The sequence below is a fragment of the Hippocampus comes genome, unplaced genomic scaffold (assembly GCF_001891065.2).
Source record: "Hippocampus comes isolate QL1 unplaced genomic scaffold, H_comes_QL1_v1.1 scaffold29, whole genome shotgun sequence".
Classification (NCBI taxonomy): Eukaryota; Metazoa; Chordata; class Actinopteri; order Syngnathiformes; family Syngnathidae; genus Hippocampus; species Hippocampus comes.
Window position 1 is genome coordinate 2,218,960 of NW_017805820.1, and position 19,726 is coordinate 2,238,685.

The 19,726-nt window shown below is 40.3% G+C and overlaps 1 protein-coding gene across 4 annotated transcripts; it reads right to left on the reverse strand.

The window, feature by feature from the left end:
- Positions 1-413: 413 nt before the first annotated feature.
- porb (P450 (cytochrome) oxidoreductase b) lies at positions 414-18,898 on the reverse strand. Of its 4 annotated transcripts, none has more exons than XM_019885998.1 (16): positions 18,779-18,898; positions 14,459-14,634; positions 9,432-9,480; positions 8,486-8,614; positions 8,096-8,248; positions 7,444-7,568; positions 7,174-7,263; positions 6,884-6,982; positions 6,496-6,612; positions 6,270-6,388; positions 5,773-5,954; positions 4,786-4,935; positions 4,436-4,703; positions 3,264-3,409; positions 2,544-2,629; positions 414-1,925 (listed from the first exon to the last, which is right to left on the reverse strand). In XM_019885998.1, the coding sequence occupies exons 2-16, from the start codon at positions 14,620-14,622 to the stop codon at positions 1,781-1,783; spliced, it is 2,022 nt and encodes a 673-aa protein (XP_019741557.1). In that variant the 5' UTR covers positions 14,623-14,634; positions 18,779-18,898; the 3' UTR covers positions 414-1,780. The 4 variants fall into 4 exon arrangements, with proteins under 4 accessions (XP_019741557.1, XP_019741556.1, XP_019741559.1 ...); XM_019885997.1 differs by lacking the exon at positions 18,779-18,898 and adding an exon at positions 18,548-18,693; XM_019886000.1 differs by lacking the exons at positions 14,459-14,634; positions 18,779-18,898 and adding an exon at positions 11,178-11,736.
- Between the last annotated feature and the right edge of the window lie 828 nt (positions 18,899-19,726).

Sequence of the window (19,726 nt, forward strand, 5' to 3'; positions counted from 1 at the left end):
CATGGTAAAATCAGGAAACGGTAGACATTTTTTTCCTATCAGCACCATAAATACACTTAAGGACACATAAAGCCATATCTGATAAAACTTTGCTGTTGACCAGTGTTATTGATCATCCTTTTTCTATCTATTATATTCTAGTTGGTTTAATTGACCTATTATTTAGGTTCGTACATATACTTGGTAAACAAATATATAGTCACTTTTGAAATATTTCAGCATAATATATTCGGAAACGTTTACAGTTTCTTCGCACTATGTGCATAAAATTTAAAAATATGGATATAATTTAAACTTCTGTGTACTCACATACAGTACAGAGTAAGGAACAGCAACAAAAGGTCAGAGCCCAGTATCAGAAGTACCTGTGTAAAATGCAATTGTTAGGCTGCAATAAAGAACTCAAGGTGACAAATTATTGAATTTGTATTAATTTACATATAAAAAAGGCAGGCGTAATTTCATCATGAAGAGGAATGGACAAAAGTGACAGTACTCAGCGAAGTGTCTCGGTCTGGTTAAAGTCCATGAAACATTCAGAAGGAAAAAGTAAAACAATTGAAGTAAGGTTTACAAATCCAATATGTAAGGCAGTGTTCAAAAGGCACAGGTTGCACACGAGCTGGCTAGCATAATGGCAACATTTGTTTACTCGTCAAATCCATGCTTCACATACAATTTGTAGGGAAATCACAGACCACGTACGGAGAGAAGTGTTTCCCTATTGTGGTACATAAATGAGTGGACAACATACATCTGTTGCATTAAAACATATAGTCAGATGTGGTTCAGTGTTACTGGCACTGGACAAACCAGTCAAATGCATTAAAAAAAAAAACCTATAAAGCCAAACGCTGTTACAGGCCAGATTTTTCAATTCTGTAACACTTTACATTGTATCTATATATTTTCTATTCTCTTTTGTTTTAAATTGCATGCCTATATGAAGTAGAATACAGTAAAGAATCCCCTTTGCATCACCTGGCTCACAGGTGTCAAACCCAGGTTATCTAGGCCCACTTTTCTCCATGTTTTCCATCCCTCCGAACATTTCAATCAGGTGTGTTGCAGCAGGGAGAGATGGAAAACATGCAGGATAATGGCCCTCGGGGACCAAAGTTTGACATCTGCGACCTACCTGCATTTCAAGTTAATTACTGATTAAACCAAGCAGTAAAGGTCCCTTGTCAAAACATAAAGCTGCACATTGCATTACATTTTGATGGCAGTTGACTAAAACACTTCCCTCAAAATCTTCATATCTTATAACATGTTTGATTGTAATTTTTCGCTGAAGGAAACATGCATACAGCCGACCCCTGCACACTTGTTGTATTGCACCCGCGAATTTGCATTTTTTTTACCACCAGAATTTTGAAGTTTAAAGAGGAGGAAAGCAAGACCCCTCCAGAGTAATATACTTTAATTACCCCTTATTACAGCCAGTTAAAATTAACAGCACAGAGGACCCGCACAGTGCTTTCGGAGGCTGAAGGACAAGTGCTGAAGATCCAGTTATACACATATGTCACAGATGAGTAGGAGGCTAAAGCTGTGTATTGGTTTTACTAAATAATCAGCAGAGGTAGGGCTTCCACTTTAAACTTCATGAACCAGAATGAAAATGAAAGACTGTTAAATATTTTCATATTCAGTCACAATAAAATAAGACCTAAAAAAAAAAAAAAAAATCAAACAAACAAACAAAAAGAACAAAAACAGATGCCACCAATTAAAAACAACCACTTGAGAAGTGAGATGAAGGCCGGGTTTGAGAGTTTTAACTCCACACGTCTTGCGAGTAACGTCCCTTGGTCATCAGTTTCTTGATGTAGTCTGTGGCCTGGGTGCGGGTCATGCCTTCAACATCTTCTGCTATCTCATAGAAGGCCGTCTGCACATCCTTTGCCATGTTCCTTGCATCACTAAAAGTCGAGACACATCTGGTTAGACTTGTTTTTGTATTAATGGGTTGTCATTTCGCAAGTTTCCATGTGTTCATCAACAAGGAGATAGTGGTGTAAACCACGTAAAAAAAAAAAAAAAAAAAGGCGTCAGCAATGCGCATTAATAGTGACTATTCTCACCAGTAAAAGATATAACTCAACAATTAGTGTCCGCAGTCCCCAAATGTTTACTGAATGTTTTTAAAAGAAAAAGTGATGTAACAGCACAACATGACCCCATCCCAGCTTTTTTTTGTCTCATCTTGCACCCAAAAAAATTCTAAGTTAATGATTATTGGCTAAAAACAATAAAGTTAATCAGTTTGAAACTTAAATACCTTGTCTTTGTAGTTTATTGAATTAAAGACAGGTTGGACATGATTTGCAAATGACAGTATCGTTTTTACTTATGTTTCACACATTGTGCCAACCTCAATGGAACTGCTTTTGGATTTTCACAGGACAGCACGGTACCTTAATGCAAATGCAACTTCTCTATTCTTATTTGTTTCTAATTACAAATACTGGCAAAAAACAACAAAACAAAAAAAATCTGTAAATTATTCAGACCAGAAAGAAACAATGAATAAAACATACCCGCAAATGTAGATATGGGCATTTTCTGAGTGAATGAGTTTCCAGATGTCCTCTTTATTTTTCTTCATGAGGTGTTGCACATAAACCTGGCACGTACAAAAAAAAAAAAAAAGCAAATAAGAAAACCTCGTATCGGTTCAAGATAACTATCAAAAGAGAAGTTTTGAACACACAAACTGCAGTGTGTAGAACATGAATATGCATTCACAACAAATCGCAATTTATGGTTTCAGGGCTGCAACTAACGATGATTTTAATAATCTATCATTTTTTCTTTTTTTTAATGAATTAGATTAAAAACTTTTAAATGGCCATCCGTTTATTAACAAACGGGACACTGTTTCAAACCGATGGTGCAGAAAAGCGCACAAACAGGATGCTACAAGAACATCCCAGAACTCCCAGAAAGAGTGTGCATTGACCAGAACCCTCAACTCTCGCGCTCCATGACGTGTGATGTAGCATGAGTAACATTATCAAAACCACGCAGCAGGTGACTGACTTAATAATCATGCGACACAATAAACTGATAATGAAATTCATTCCCAACACTTTTAAATATCGATTTTTATCGATATCGACTCGTTGTTGCAGCCCGATATATTTTCAGTATTTAGCTAGTATATTTCTTTCCATTCTGTTTGCAAAGTCAAAATACAATCTCGTAATAATTTGAGAAAAATGTGTACTAGCAAGTGAGAGTAGTGTCTCATATGGTACCTTATGCTCCTGGTCTCGGGAGAAGGCAACATTAAGCCGTGTTAGAACTTCATTCTTCTCAGCCTCCTCTAGCTCCTCCTGGTAGAGATAATCTTCATTCTTATGTCTGCAGCCACAGAACAACAATGTCTCTCCAACTTCCTTGCCTGTACACAGACAGGAGAGAGAGAGAGAGAGAGAGAGAGAGAGAGAGAGAGAGAGAGAGAGAGAGAGAGAGAGAGAGAGAGAGAAAACATCAACAATGCGTGTGATATTTCTTCTTGTCATTTATTTGACGCTCAATTTTACACAAAGGCTTGTTAGGCGGGCAGGCTACAATATAATCAGCTGTGAGTTGCTGTGTTGTTCAAAATTATGAACATTTTTGTTTGCAAAAAAAAAAAAAAAATCTCATTTTGATTTTGATGCTTGCAACATGTTAAAAAATAGCTGGAAAAGGGGAAGCAAAAGACTGGGAAAGTCGAGGAATGCTAAACAAAAAAAAAAGTTTTGAAAATTCCACAGGTGAATAGGTTAATCGGAAACATGTGAGTGTCGTAATTGGGTATAAAAGGAGGATCCGCGAAAACTCAGTTGTTCACAAGCAAGAATGTTTTTTTTTTTAAATCATCTACAATCCATAATATAATCTCAAAATTCAGAGAATTTGTAGAAATGTGTGCACATAAGCATCAAAGCCCAAAAAAAAAAAAAAAAAAACCAGAACCTAAACATAACACAGTCCTAGCTTTTTGCAGCATGTTCCAGGCATATTTGAAAACAAACAAAAAGTTGATCAGTTTGAACATTAAATATCTCGTCTTTTTTAGTCTGCCGCAGATTTGAAACCTCTCCGCGGAATTGAAAGCAGACCGCGGAAATAAGAGTGAGGTGCAGAATATTACACTTACATGTAGTTTTCATCCCGGCAGCTAGATGTCGCAGTGAGACAGGCTATGTTCACACTGCAGGGCATGGCGCCCAGATAATTTCCTAAAAGAATTCTTCTTACTTCATTAGTAGATTATTTTGCTTTATAATCATTATTTTGTGTTGATAGTTACGTTTTACACAATGTCGCTACTTCGTGGGAATTGGGGTTTAGACACAGATATCATATCTTGTCATTCTAACCTTGTGGAGGCCTGACTTTGAGAAAATTTAGCCAAACAAGGCCAGATGTTGAAGAATACCTTGCTGTTTGAGCCAGCCCCTCTCCTGAATGAAGCCCATGAAGGGAGCGATTCCTGTCCCAGGACCAATCATGATCACCGGGACGCTGGCCTTGAAGGGTAGGCGGAACTGAGATTTGCGGATATACATGGGAACAGTAGATTTGTGGCCGTTGTCAGTGACCAATTTGTTCTTCAGCCAGTTTGTGGCCACTCCCTTGTTGATACGGTTCGTCTTGGTCTTGTACTCCACGACCACAGCACAGATGTGGATGCTGTTCGGATGAACCTGGGGAACAAAGAAAATACCATTTGTGCATACACAAGTAAAGCGCTGCCTGCATTCATGTTGTTATTGACGAGAGACTTACTTTCGAGGAGGAGGCTATGGAATAATATCGAGCCTGCAGACGAGGCAGAAGCTCACACAAGTGGTCAATGGGAGGCTTTAAAGAGGGCATGTCCTCCAGAATGGCAAGAATGTTTCTGCAGGGCTCCAATACCCAACTCTGGTAGAGGGCCTGAAGAGAAACAAAAACACGAAAGATGCTAAATACTACTGCCCTAGTGACAAAAACTACGAAAATCTGATGCAGCTATCTGTTATGATTCTTGACCATGTTGACATGCTCCAATTTTTTGATGACAATGACTAGAGTGGAATTATGTTCTTACGGTTGGAAAAAAAAAATACCCTCAGCATTTTTCCAACATTGGAAATGTATTGTCACACCCCTGCAAAGAGGTTCTGAGTTCAAATCTGAGACATTGCTAGCCTTTTCTGGTTGGGCTTTACATGTTCTCCCTGTAATTTTGTGGGCTCTTGGCATTCAGTAGTCCAAAAACATGTACAATAAAAATGTTATTTATTGACTTCTACACAATTTACGGTATGTTGGTGTGAATGTCTTGTATGTCAAATAGTCCAGTGATCGGTTGGGTGCGTTCTTTGTTAACAGTGACATTCAGTGAAGTTATTTAATGAGAATGTACAGTGAAAATACAAATAGTTGTGTAAATTTGTTGTGACTGACTGTTCACTGATTGTTTTAGTTGCTATGCATTATATATAGGCTTGATGTCACACAGAATGTAAATTTGTCAGTACGTTGAGCTTTCTACCAGAGTGTCAACTCTCTTCCGTATGTTCTGCATCCAGCCCTGCTCTCTGTAATTACTTTGTATTTTCGAAGATAAGACTTTTACTTTTGAACTTCAATATCATGTCTGCGACTGAGTACGAATTTGTGCTCCTCAGATGACAAAAAATGTACAATTGCAAGGATGAGCAACAAGCACTGCGGGCCCACTACAACTTTTATTTTATTCAATCTCCACCTATTATCACACACACTGACCTTGCCCTGAGCGGAGGAGGAGGCCATCTTGCGCATATTCTCCTGTTCTTGAGGGTCCGAAGCGTATTGTGCAAGCTCATAGAGGACATTGGTGCGAGGAGGGTGCGTGATGTCGAGGTAGTGAGTCAGAGCTGTGCGGTACGTTGTGGGGCAGGGGAATGGGTGTTTCTTATTCGACTCCTCTGAAAGATAAACATTCAATATGTATACATTAGTCGTCACATGGAAATGTATACACGTTTATATCTTTTTATTGTATGAAAAAAAAATATGTCAATGGGGCCACACCCCATCAGCTCAGCCTGTATCACTCTGGTATTAATCACTCTCTGCTCAATCAGTCGCAGTTATTATGGTATAAATAAATTAATAACCACGCACTTGCAGCTATTATAAAGGAGCTGATTGTGCAAGTGTAGCTATCAGGGGTAAATGTCATGACGCAGTGAAGGGAGGAGCTCTTTAAGTCAAATCACTTTGCACTTTCAATGTCATACCATCAAGGTTGTTCAGAGAGATAACCACATCAAGGTCCACACCAAGGACTTGTCCCAACTTATTCACCAACGCTGCATCATTAGTAGGGAAAACAGCCACATGGTCTCCTGACTCATATCTGCAATCACGGAATATCACCTTAGCCTTTGGCCATATGTTGGATGAAGGAACTCAGTTTTATGAGCCTCATTTAAGTAGTACACACCCATGAAGCCCAAAACTCACCTTATCTTTGAGCCTGAAATATCTAATTCAAGGTGCATCAGATGCCTCTGACCACCTTTGTTGAGTTTACGGTTGACAGTGACTGGGGCCAAGAAGGGATTTTTAGAATCATACGGCCTGTAAATCAGAGGACATAACTTTAGCCTGATACTGTAATGACAAAGAATATCTAAAATCACTTGGGATAATCTTGTCAAATTTTCAAAGTTACATTTTCTTCTCGGTTTTTTAAGTGACAAATGTTCAGGTTATTTATACCCATAGAGAGGTTTGGAGGGTACATTTCAGAGTGCAAAAATTAAAACAAAACGTCCACTAGGAGGCAGCAAGCCTTCAATGACCTACAGTAAGCTTTGTTGCAGGCAGATTTCTCTACTACAGTACTTACGGTTTCTGGACCTCAAAACTCTTCAGACGGCCAATCTCTCCCGTGAACACTTTATTCATGTTGATGTCAGTGTGCTCCTTCAGCTCATATTGACGTATGCTATGTGACCAAACAACACTAAGTTAGACGTTACATAAACTTAAATTACACCTCCTATTTTTCATTCACACACAAGAGAAGACTAGCTTGTAGTGTAACATTATGTCAAAAGATAAAGGTATATTTTATCTCTGACAATCCAGTCAAAAGAAAAGCAACAATATAAAGTATTGCAAAGACTAGATATGCACCTTGAGTCATCTCCTAAGGCTTCCACGCCAAAGTGCTCACAGACAGCTGGCCAAAACTGCTCTCGCCACGAGACAAAGTCTTCTTCCAAGCTGAGAGAAAAACAAAGAAATGCCAGGTGAGCACACAAGTTAAGATATTTACAGTCGAAGAAATTTCAACAGTTCAGGTCACTTGCATTTATCTGATGACTGATGCAGGATGTTATTTCAGGCATCGAACCCTTAACACCATCAGAAATAGCCAAGTATCTTTTTTTTTTCGTCACTTACTTGCCATCATCATCTCCTAAACCGAGGTCAAAGATGCGCTTGGCCCCAAGTTCCTCCAGCCTTTTGTCCACATATTTCCCCATGGCATTGTAATGCTCATAGGTCTTGTTGCCCAAGGAAAATACCTGCAGAAACAAAAGAATTCCAATCAGGCAGGCGCAACATGTTCATGGAACCAGCTACTAATATTTTAAATGTGGACATTTGTGTCTGTTATTTCCAGTGAATTAATGAGAAAAAAAATGCAATGACTTCATAAGGAATGTAAAGGAAATTGAAATTAGGGAAATCTCATGGAATCTCATGCATTGCTACGAAGATGACAAATGTCAAACCGTTCCAAAATTAACACTCAGTGTGGCGAGTTTACAAAATTATTGCGGTTGCAGAGTGACTATAAATCCAACGTATCCCTCTCAATGGGCTAAAAATAAATGTCCCCGCTCAGTAGGAAATCGTTTGAATTCTTTACAAACTTCAGCAACTCTAGAGACAGAGAGAAACAATGGTGGCAACATTCAGCAGCTTCAGAGTTGGGCAAATTTGATGGGCCACTGAATGAAAAACCTTTATGATGGTAAATTCACTTTGGTGTGTGACCACAGATCAAAACTTCCAACAAAATCCACATTTGCGTTATCATAAACCTCACCGTGAAGTTCAGTCCAGAGAGGTCTTCATCATCATTTTCCTGTAGCCAGTCATAGAAATCCTGGGCATTATCTGTTGGGTCTCCTTCTCCATAGGTGGCCATGCAGAATATGGCTAGTGAGTTTTTGATCTCAGACAAACGAGATAGTTCGCCCTGAAGAGCATGACAGGAACGCAGACAGCACTGAGTATCAAAAGTATACAATTTCTAAATAAGTAAGTGATGTGTTGCATATTGTTCCTGGGAGTGTCTGAGGTCACTATAGCATTATTGTGTTAAGTAGCATTGTTTTGCAGTCACTCGCTATTTAAAAAGGAAAAAAAAAGTGGGAAAAAAAGGAAGCAAGAAACTCTGCATGAACTGTATGTTGCACAAACTGCTTTAAGTTACCATGTCATATTCTTCTGGGTCAGCAGCCATTCCCTTCATCCCATAACGCTGAGCATCTTTGGAGAGTCTGTTGGCAAACTCCTCTGCTGTGCCAGTCTGGGAGCCATAGAACACAATGATGTTCTTTCCCTGAGGAGGAAGAAATAAGTTGAGGCGAACAGAAAAGAAAACTAGTGAAATAGTGCTAACAGCTCGATGCACAACTTTGCGATGACAATTCACAATGCAGACCAACAGGCCAAAGTTTTGCCTGCCCCCCCCCCCCCCGCTAATGTCATTGTATCTGAATTATTTGCAGGAAAACCACACAAATCAAACCCGAACTATTTCTAATCGTTATTCACATCCTTTCATCCTAGTCCAACGAATGATGCATGCACCCATCACGAGTGCTGTTTAGTACTGAACTTTACATGTGTTCTTAGACTTATGATCAGAAAAGGTTTTTCAAGTGTGAATACCGTACATGTGGGAGACACTATGAATGCCAAGACCAAAATACTGAAACCACATTTAAAAGATGCATGTGACCAAATGGCGCTGCACAAAGACAATGAATAGAACGGGGGGGGGGGGACTTAAAATATCAGTCAACCTTGACAAAGATAATTCTAGCTTTGAGTCATATTGTCAAGCGGTTATTACGAGAGCAATATTTATTTGTGGGTTTTCATACAAGGCTAAAAAGTTAACCAAAATATTTGAAAGACCTCGGTGCAGTTCGAGACCATTACAGACCATCACCACAATAATAAACACATTTCTGGCTCAATATCACTCAGATGGTTTTACTTTCAAATGAAACTTTGCAGAGGAGTCTCAGAATATACATCCATGTTTACCGAGCTGCAAGCTTGGACTTTCAAAACATTCCTGCATTGTTTGCAAAACATTTACCAACACAAGTACAGTACACAGTGAAATTGTTGGAAATAACAGGACTTACTGTTTTCTTCATTTTCTCAATGAAACTTGTTTCTCTCGTTGTGGGGGCTCTAGAGAAGACAAAATGTTTCACTTGTTAGACTAAAGCGGATGGAAAATGAAGATATGAAAAATATATTTTTGTAATCAGGCTTTCATGACACTTGACTTTTTATTGCATTACAGTGCCACAATAAGCTCAGTGACCAGGTCAAGATGACATTTTATTTGTTAAAACAAAAATATTAAACTTATAAACCCCATCACTAAAAATGTGTTTCTATTCATTTTGCCACAGCGAACATTTTAGCACATTTTGTGATTGATTGTGACTGAATATTTACAGTCCTTGGAGATCTCTAATTGCTGCGGCCCTCAACCACGTAGTCAATGAGAGCCAAAACAAATTCAAGAGGTGATAAAAGGGTGTGAACAAATCAAAGCCACACGGGTACCAATGTAATAATTTCACAGTGCATTCTTAGAGTGACGTATGTTTTCTAATTCAGCTTCAACCATAAGATGACTGAATGCAGTCTGTGCCCAAAACGCGACAAAGAAATTTAACCATTGGGTTGTCAAGGTCCTCACCCTTTTAGCGCCAGGCTTTCAATGGTCACACAGGTCAAGCTCTCCTCTTTCAGTCACATCATTCATGTGCTTTCCTGAGCTATTAGCTCCCCCTTGGGATTGCAGTGCTACAAAAACATTTGCCTTGTTTGCCGTGCAAATCCTCTTTTGATACTCACTCCCCCTTAAAATCTTGGATCATCAATCACATACAATAATTCATCGGGTAAACTGCAACAACATCTAATTGAGGAACTCGATTCTAAGTATCTAAACATTGTCGGTGATTATGGATGTTTATTCCTCAGGTGTCCAGAGGATAAATAAAGCTATCGTACAATTCTCGTTTATCTGTAAAACAGCTTAGCCGGATTACTGTAAACGTAAGAAAGCAGTTAGAATTCAAGCGTGAGAATCCAATGCCCAACCTGCCATAAAACAGTCTCCCGTGGTTAACACTTGCACTCTGGAGCGAAGATGACTCCAGATGGAAATAAAAAAAGCAGACATTTGCCCTCAAGCTCAAGCATTCCTGTCAGACCTAATATAGAGTCTAAGAACATAATCAGATGGTTTTGGAAATGTCTGCACCAAATGCAACAAACCTGAGCACATGAAAAACACATAGTACTCTCAGGGGAAACTCATTGTACGAAGAGCGGAGTTTTTGTGCAGTAGCCATCTCAAATACTGCGCTTCCAAGCCCTCCTCTCTCTCCCTTGACATTCTTGTGTTTCTGTCACAAAATAAAATGGAAATGAATCCTGCCCCCTCCCCCACACTTGAAACTTACAGAGTCGGTTTCAAGTTAATTGTCCAATGTATTATTGCGCACTTTCAAACAACCTCTGTGAGCCCATCTAGTGCTTTTAAGTAAATCAAGCACATTGACCCATCATGCGTGACAGTGTAAGGCTTGCGCATGCAATGTTTTCTATTTCTTTTTTTAGGTGACTCATTACTGATGGCAACCGAACACCGCAATTAGTGGTTAAAAAAATAAAACATTTAATAATTTTCTCATGACTTACTGGAAACGCTGGGTTGCGTTTGACTCCATTGTCAGCACATGAGGAATTTACTTCCTGATCTTAAATTCAAGAGCACCTCAAACTCTGCCATGAGCCCCAAACCGAGCATCTTTTAGTTGCAGTTAAAATCCATCTTTGATAGAGAGGAAAGCAAACAGGTTACTGACCTCTCGGCAGCATCTCTCCTGTCTTCTGGCAGGGAGAAAACACAGCCCATGGCATGTGGCCCTGTAGCTCAGCAAAGCCACGATCACCGCTGGCTAGGCAGCGCCACACCGTGAACAGCCACGCTCCGTCTCAATAGCAGGATGTCAACACTCCGCAGCCACAAGCAGACAAAAACAAGCCCAGTCCAGAAAGACGCTAAAAAAAGCTTTGCCAAGAGTGGTCTGCTTTCACCCTAGAAGCTCCAGCGTTATCTGAACTCAGCCTCTTCCTGTGCGACTCTCAGAATTCAGTCTGTTTCTCATACTCACATAATCAAACATGCACATTGCAGCCCCGTCAGTGTCTGGACACAATGGTGGGAAACTGACTTTCCCATAAAATGTAGCAGAGCTGCAGACCCACATTTTTGACTTACACCAGTACACACTGAACCACTCCGGGGCTGAAAAGCCTTCCCCCTCAGGCCCGCCCCCTTTTCCTCTCCGGCCTGAAAGGTGTTAGGCAAGAAAAAGTCTACAAGATCCATTCTCAGGATTTGGCTAGTCAACTAACCAAAGCCACTCCTCCGTGGACCACTAAAAGTGGGGAAAGAGCTGACTGGAAGGTTTCTGTCCCCCGCCCCCACATCACCGGAGGAGAGAGGGGAATGCCATTGCTATGGCAACCTCATTTATCATAAAAGGATTCCATTTGTGACAAGGCCCAATGGCAGAGGAGCTCATCTGACGCACATAAAGAAAAGAAAAAGCAGGGAGAGGGGAAAGATGGGGGGGGGGGAGTAACTCAGGGTGAAGAAAGAGTTGCTTGTCTTTTGCCTCAACGTCCACCTTTTGGAAAGGCTTCACAAAAGAAGCTTGGCTCACAACTTTCTCATGATTTCAGGGCCAAAAAAAAAAGGCGCAGGATATACATGGAGACTACGCCTCCTTCAAAACAATTAGCTAATCGCCACACTCTTAAATGGGACAGCAGACCATCTTCGGGCTTGTGTCATTTTTATGCTTCCTTCCTGTATCCCCTTCTCCTCCCCTCCGCAGATCGACTGAACAAAATGCTTCCTGATGGTCATTCCTCTGGTGACCAACACCCGCACACAAAGTCAGTTGTTTTTGTGACAAAACCTCAACCACACAGAGAGCATAGTTTTGGGATGGTTAACTAATATGTGTTGTGGTTGGGGAGGGTCTACAAACGTATCCAGTTGCCTTCGAGTTCAGTGGAAACAAAGCAAGCCTCCATCCCTCGTGTGTTGTCACGTAGGGAGAAAATAACCAAGGGGAAGCTTTGACATGAAGGGGGAACAAGCGGACCCAAAGACGAGAAGGATGAAATGAAAGCTACATGTTCAAGGTTTAAGACATGATGACACAGTGAGACAATTTCGGTCTCGCAACATACTCAGGCTGAAAGCGCTTCCATTTGCACATTTCCTTTAGGATCGGAAAATGACTACTATGAACTGAAAATCGATCAATTTTAATCAGACTTTCAGATCAGTGTGCCTCTGATGGAATTAACTCCAATACTGTACTTAGTTATGGGGTTTTTTTTTTCTTGGGTGACGCCACCACAGAACGGTACCAACAGACTCGGAAGGTGATGGCCCAAGAAAAGTGTCATGATGGCCATGGAGATCGAATTTATTGTAGTGTTGGAGCCATAATGCTACACATGTCAGTCCGGGATGCTCAGTATACAATGTGGCTACAATACATCTACTGCTGAGACAACTAATCCATAACATCAATGAAAATCAACAATTTACAGTGTTGGCAATAATCTCCGATTACGACATCAGTTACCCGCTGTGTCACCAAATTATTATTACCTAAATCACCCACTCCATTGATGTGTAGTACAGTGCAGTGGAAACTATGGGACTTGAGAGCCTGCTCTCATGACATACAGTATACGTAACCCCCCCTGCCCCCCTGCCAAAAAAAAAAAAAAAAACGATGTTGAATTTGGATGACGTAGGCCCTGCTGCTTAATTCTTGGATCCTGATGAACCCATTACACTTTCAATGCATGCAGAGGTGTTGCACTGTATTCCATAGACAAGTGCTCATTTTCAATCCAAAATACATGTCTATGCTCAAAGCAGCCAAACAAACTTGGTCTTATAATTCTAAGTGTTATAGTGATATAGACAATATTCAAAATTATTTTGGAAATACAGCACGTAATTAACTTGGAGGGATTTACCTCTGCCACCCAGTGGACATAAAGGGAAACGCAGTGCCAACGCATCATTTGTTTATTGTCAGTCCATAAATAAACCAAATAGGTACGTTTTTCAAAGGTCAAGTGTGATGCCAACATTTATTCATACAGGATTGTATTTTTTTATATACTTTATACAACATGTTATTATAGTGTATAATGTCTTGTTTGGTAAATGGAGTTATCTGGACTGGACACTATGAATAAAAAAAAAAGAGAAAAAAGAAGCATCACGAGATAAAGAGCAAGTTTTGAAATTGAGCGCTTTTACTTAGTCTTTGATTTTCATCAATTTAATGTCATACGTGTACGATTTAAATGGAATACCAAGGAGGTCAAGTGTGAGAATGTGACTTAGTGGTGGCACAGGTTCGAACCGCAAGTTAGGTTGACGGTGCAAGAGTAAAATGCCAGCAGTTACACATGTGCACATCCACAGTAATCATCGCCATTCCCAAGATGTGAAGAGGGTGCGGCAATGACTCATCTACACCCAGCATCCTCCCGGACACCCAGCTGTGATACCTTTGTACAAGACCCAGATCCCCTAAACTACGTCCTGGGGGCTAAAGTCCCCTGCTCCAGTATGTGTTTGGAGTGTTCACGACTGAGATGGCTTAAATGATTGCATTTCATATTTTATCAAGATTTATAAACATATAGTTAACAAAGATTTATAAAGACACATTACAACACAAGTATGCATGTGTTCACAACAATGAAGATGATTCTTATCTTAATGTCACTTGTTGAAACCATTGAGGTACCATTGCTTGATTTCAGTTTGCAGTGTTTGTACAACAAGTTCAATAATCAACCATCTATGAACCTACTGTACTCATTTAAACAACTTTTGGAATGACATTTTGTACAACCGGAGAGGTCGTCATCACAGTTGTGAAACATTAACAAGAATGCAGTGGATGTTCTTTTGAACGTTTTGGTTTTTTTTTTTTTTGCCACCCACACTTGATGATAATGCTCCCACAATGTTTTTAAGGAAATAAATGAAATGAAATAAATAAATAAATAAATAAGAAGGGTGAAGGAGACTTACATTATTTCAAGCTTCTTGAATTCAGGGATGGGTTCAGGCTTCTTGCGGGACATGAACCAATAGATGACAAGCCCAACGATGAGAGAGAACAGGAAGAGGTCGAGATTGCTGAAAAGAGGCTCGTCCTCGTCAGCCATGGTTTTTGTGTCGGTGTCGGGGTCCATGTCTGCCAACCTCTTGACAAAGAAAGAAAAACCTTCTGAACAATCTCTCAAATGACAATATCAATCTGATTGTATGAATTCCCCTGTAATTTCTTGCTACCTTAACCCATGTAGGTTGAGGATGCAAGAGTAAAATGCCACCAGTTACACATATCCACAGCTTCACAACCCATATAAACCCACGATCGCCTCAGATTAAATAAATATACATCTGAAATTGATGGATAACAAGTTTTGAAATCAGAAGCCAGGAAGTAATTGTTTGTTCAACTATTTTTAAATTTACTTGAAAGGAGGGATCGGGAGCAAAAAGTGCTTGCAATATCTCATATCTCTGTGTTGCGAAAAGTAAAGACAGTTTGCAAGAAGCGGGAATTCGACGCACAGGATGGCTGACGGTCGGGGTAGGTGGGAGGTTCGCCGGTCAAGGTGGGTTGGCTGGCCATGATGCCCAGGACTGGCCCGGATATACACTGGCCGCTCGGTAAAATTCACATATTTTCCCAAAATTCCCAATGGCCACACCACCCCTGGAACCAGTTAAACTGCACTGGGAAATATGATGATTAACAGATGTGGCCAATCCCTTTACTTTCTCTATACAATGGCTGCTTTTGTCCACGCATTATTGAACAAATTGGCTGAAAATCAACAGAAATCTCTAGCCCAGCTTCAAGAATAGCATCAGTCTTTTTTTTTTTTCAATGAGTGGAAAAAGACATGCTCTTAGCTCATGTTTCAAGTTTTTTTTTTTTTTTGGCTGTTCCCAGTCACACAGCTGCGCTTGCCTGCTAGAAAACCTGAAGCCCACTTGAACACTTACCCATTTTTAACCTTCCATTCATTCAAACATCAACTGCTTATGCCGTTTAGTTCTTTGATTTCTCCATTGCCTTCAACACCATCCAGCCCAACCTACTGGGGGACAAACTGCAGCACACCGGAGCGGACCACCACCTGAAATCATGGATTACAGATGACCTCACAAACCGGCCACAATACGTGAGGGCACAGAGCTGTGAGTCGGACAGGCTTCTCTGCAGCACCGGGGCGCCGCAGGGGACTGTCCTGGCTCCATCCCTGTTCACACTCGACACTTGGGACTTGAGCTACATCACTCCACCCTGCCACCTTCAGAAGTTCTCTGATGACTCAGCGATCGTCGGCCTCATTACAGAAGGAGATGATCGGGAGTATAGGAGACTGACGGAGGACTTCGTGGACTGGTGCCTGCAGAATCACCTCCAGATCAACCCTGGGAAAACTAAGGAGTTTGCTGTGGATTTCTGCAGGAAACAGTGCTCACCTGCACCGATGAACATCCAGGGTACGGAAATGGAGAGGGTGACCTCCTACGAGTACATGGGTGTCCTTCTCAACAATAAACTAGGCTCGTCTACCAACACAGACGCTCTGATCAGGAAGGGACAGAGGCTCTTCCAACTGAGAAAAGTGAGGTATTTTGAGGATCAGGGGTCACTCCTTAAGACCTTCTATGACTCAGTGGTGGCTTTAGCCATTCATTATGGCATAGTGGGCTGGTCAGGCAGCATCTCAGCCCAGGACAGAGAGAGACTGGACCGACTGATCAGGAGGGCCAGCTCTGTCCTGGGCTGCGCCCTCGACACTCTGGAGGAGGTGGGCAACAGGAGGATGCTAGCTAAGCTAATAGCTATGATGGACAGACCCTCCCACCCCCTCTAGGCCACCCTGACAGCACTGGGTAGCTCCTTCAGCCGGAGACTGATACAGTACATACGGTGCAAGAAGGAGAGGTACCGCCGCTCGTTCCTGCCGACTGCTGTCAGGCTACTGAATCGACGCACCCGAAAACCTGGACTCACCCTGACTCAGCAATTTAAAAAACCACAGCCATCTTATGCAGCATACATGCAGTTGCACATATGCTTATATGTTATATTTTATCTTGCATTCTGTACTGTGCACTGTTCATTTTTAAATTTATTTTGTGCATGCAAATAGTTCATGTTTTTCTACTTTCTTCCCTCCATATTTTGCTGCTGTAAATTGCGAATTTCTCTATTGTGAGACAAGGTTTTCTTCTCTTATCTTACTCAAAAGGCTTTTATTGCGAATCATATTTCCCTTTGAAACGAATGGAAATGCCATTAATGGGTTCCAGCCCAATGAAAAACAAACAAAAATAATAAAAGTAACAAACGCTGGCAAACATTTTGCAAAGATTTGCAACCTTGCATGAACCCTGATGAACCCTGACGAACCCTGACGTAAACAACATTCGCTGCCTTCAAAACACTCGCAAATTTTTGCCACTCAGTGTGATAGGGGCTAGAACGGCATTGGAAAAGAGTTAAGTGAACCATGAGTGCGAGAGACAGGTTCGCGATTGCGACACATCCAAACAGCATAACTTCAAAAATACGTTTAATGAGCGTAATTTTATTCGGTGACAAGCAAGCTTGTTCCACACTGGTTGCATTTACTGAGATCATAAATCAATAGTGTCGTTTCTAGATGAAGGAAGTCATGAATGTACCCGACAACTACGTAGAGACATGATGTAAATGTATTGTTTACCATTAGAAAAGTCAAATGTATCAAACAGAGAAATCCCACATGTTCAATATGTGTATCATCATATTTAGTCTTTTTTTTTTTTTAAAGAGGGAAATATTGACCTTTATGAGTTACAAAAAGCAACTGGCACTGATTTGGTGGAATGGTACATATATATAAATATATAGAACATTATGTATACACATCGATGTATGCATATCTCCATATTAATTTGAAAAAAAATCAGATGCAGCCTTTTAATTTCCAATGAATGCATTGCAGAGGTATTCGATCAGGCAGATACTTGAAACCAAAGACTCAGACTCGAGGGCCAAAAAAGCGTGATGGCGACATCCCTAATAGCTTTAATAAGTGAACACACACCTGATAAAATACTAGTCTCAAGCCACATAAACCTGATTTTAGGGAAAACATTAACAAACGATGTGAGTGAGAAGTCAGCAAAATTGAGCTGAAAAAAAAAACATGCAGGGAAATTCAAGTTGAATTGTTAGCGATTGATGATAACAACAGCCTGGCATTTTAACAGAGTTGTGTTTACAACTCATACATTATTTAGTATTTGATTCTTTCTGCTGCAGAGCGTTTCCTTCCAAGCTCAGGACAACGGATTTAAAACTATGAAAGATACAATAGTTTTTCTTGGCTCCTGTGTGAGACTGACTTAACAGGCACCAAATTATTTCATAGAAACACCAGGAAATACACTCTGGGGTTTAAAAAAACAACAACAACAACAGAAAAAGACAAGTTTGAAGTCCACTTTTGGTCTGAATGTATTAAGTTGGCCCATGGTGCATGTCTCCAACACAACTCATCGATCTGTGTACTTCTGCTAACAGATGAGCTAATGAACTCATTCAGGAAACGATTTGATGTTGGAAAATAACTTTTGTGATCGAGAAACTTGACTGAAATCACAAGGATATAAGTCACATTACCCCAAAGGGATTCACTACTCGACTCGGTACCAGTCATACATGATACGGATTAATTCATAAAAGTGTCTATTCACCATCATGTGAAACTTGGGTTTCTTGCCAATTACAATCCAATGAAAGGGGCTTTCAAAGGCTAATGACATCGGTGTGTTCAACGGAACGATGGTTGGACATAGAAATATTTTACCCGCACAAGTCACAAGATGAAATATAACATTAGTATGAGCAACAATGAACGTGCCAAGAAAAGGTTAACACGTTCTTCTCGATCACTGCTGCCCTTTACACTGAAGTACACATAAAGACAATATTGACAACTAGCTAGCAGGACTTTATTTTGGCCCCCTCTGGACAAACAGCAACGAAAAAGCACATTGCGCCATAGAAGCACTTGTGTGACAAAGTACTGTTAGTCAGCGACGTACCAAATGGTTTAAGCCGGTGTTCATCGCAAACCAAGGTAGCGAAAACCTGACTTTAGCCTCACATTGCGGAAGAACGCATCACATCTTTCACCTACTTCGTGTCTAAAATTGAACTTCTGCTCCTTGTTTTAACGATTATATCCAACGCGTCTTTCCTAAATGTAATTCCGCCTAACTGCCACTCATTGAAAAATGATTTGTCAATAATTGTGAGTGTATAATCGATCTTACCTGCTTGCTGCTCTAACTCACGTTCACGAAGCTCACAACGCAGAAGGAAACTTTACGGCATGTTGGACCATACCATCTTAGTCTTTACAGCGGGGGTATCCGGTTGGGTAGTCAAAGTAAATTCCATAAAACCTAGTCGTTCTATGTTCTTTTTTTGTTTGCTTATGCACTCGAGAATATGATTTTAGCACAAAGTTACATACATGTGACTGTGTGTGTCGTCAGATGTATTCTTTAATCAGAGCGAACACCATAAAGCTGACTCGTTTTTCGAAGTAAACCCCTACAAAAGCATTACCTAATGTCGTTAGACTATTGTAACCTACCATGATATATAACTGCTGAGGTATTCGAGAGCAGGGTTCATGGTTATGTAATCTGGACAGCACAACACGCTGTGTAACCCTGACAAACTAGACACTGACTCTTCAAAGTCGTCCTCCCAATGTTATAAGTGTTTATATTCCTAACACATCTCAGGAATAGCCCAGTATGTGATGATTCCTCCCATGTGATGATTCCTCCCTCACACCCGAAAATGCACATCAAGAGTATCCCAGTCAAACTCGGTGAACCCTCATCATCAAACGAAAAAATGCAGTGTCATGCATGATAAAATCAGTCAAAGTACTCACACTCTGTTTTTCATCAGAGGCATCAATTCAATTTCTGATACTTTAGTAAAATAGTAGTTTAAAATACAGACAGTCAAACACAACAATAACAAAATGATTACGCTCCATGATGTACAATACTCATTTCGATAATGATGCACATCAAGAGAAAAAAATTCTTTGCACACAAATACTCTTTTCACGTTTTAACTTGAAATTGTTCGATATATATTTTTAATTATTTATAATATTTATACATTTTATCTGTAAATGTTCATACTAAACTGACAAGAAGGAAGAAAAAAAATATTGTCACATGTCGAATTTTGCTGTT

Excerpts from the sequence above, each read along its gene's own strand:
- porb (XM_019885997.1), bottom strand. The coding sequence starts at position 18,571 with ATGAACACCGGCTTAAACCATTTG. Across the intron at positions 9,481-14,458 it reads TTCAAGAAGCTTGAAATAAT|AGCCCCCACAACGAGAGAAA; the intron begins GTAAGTCTCCTT and ends TGTCTTCTCTAG. Across the intron at positions 2,630-3,263 it reads CCCGAGACCAGGAGCATAAG|GTTTATGTGCAACACCTCAT; the intron begins GTACCATATGAG and ends TGTACGTGCCAG.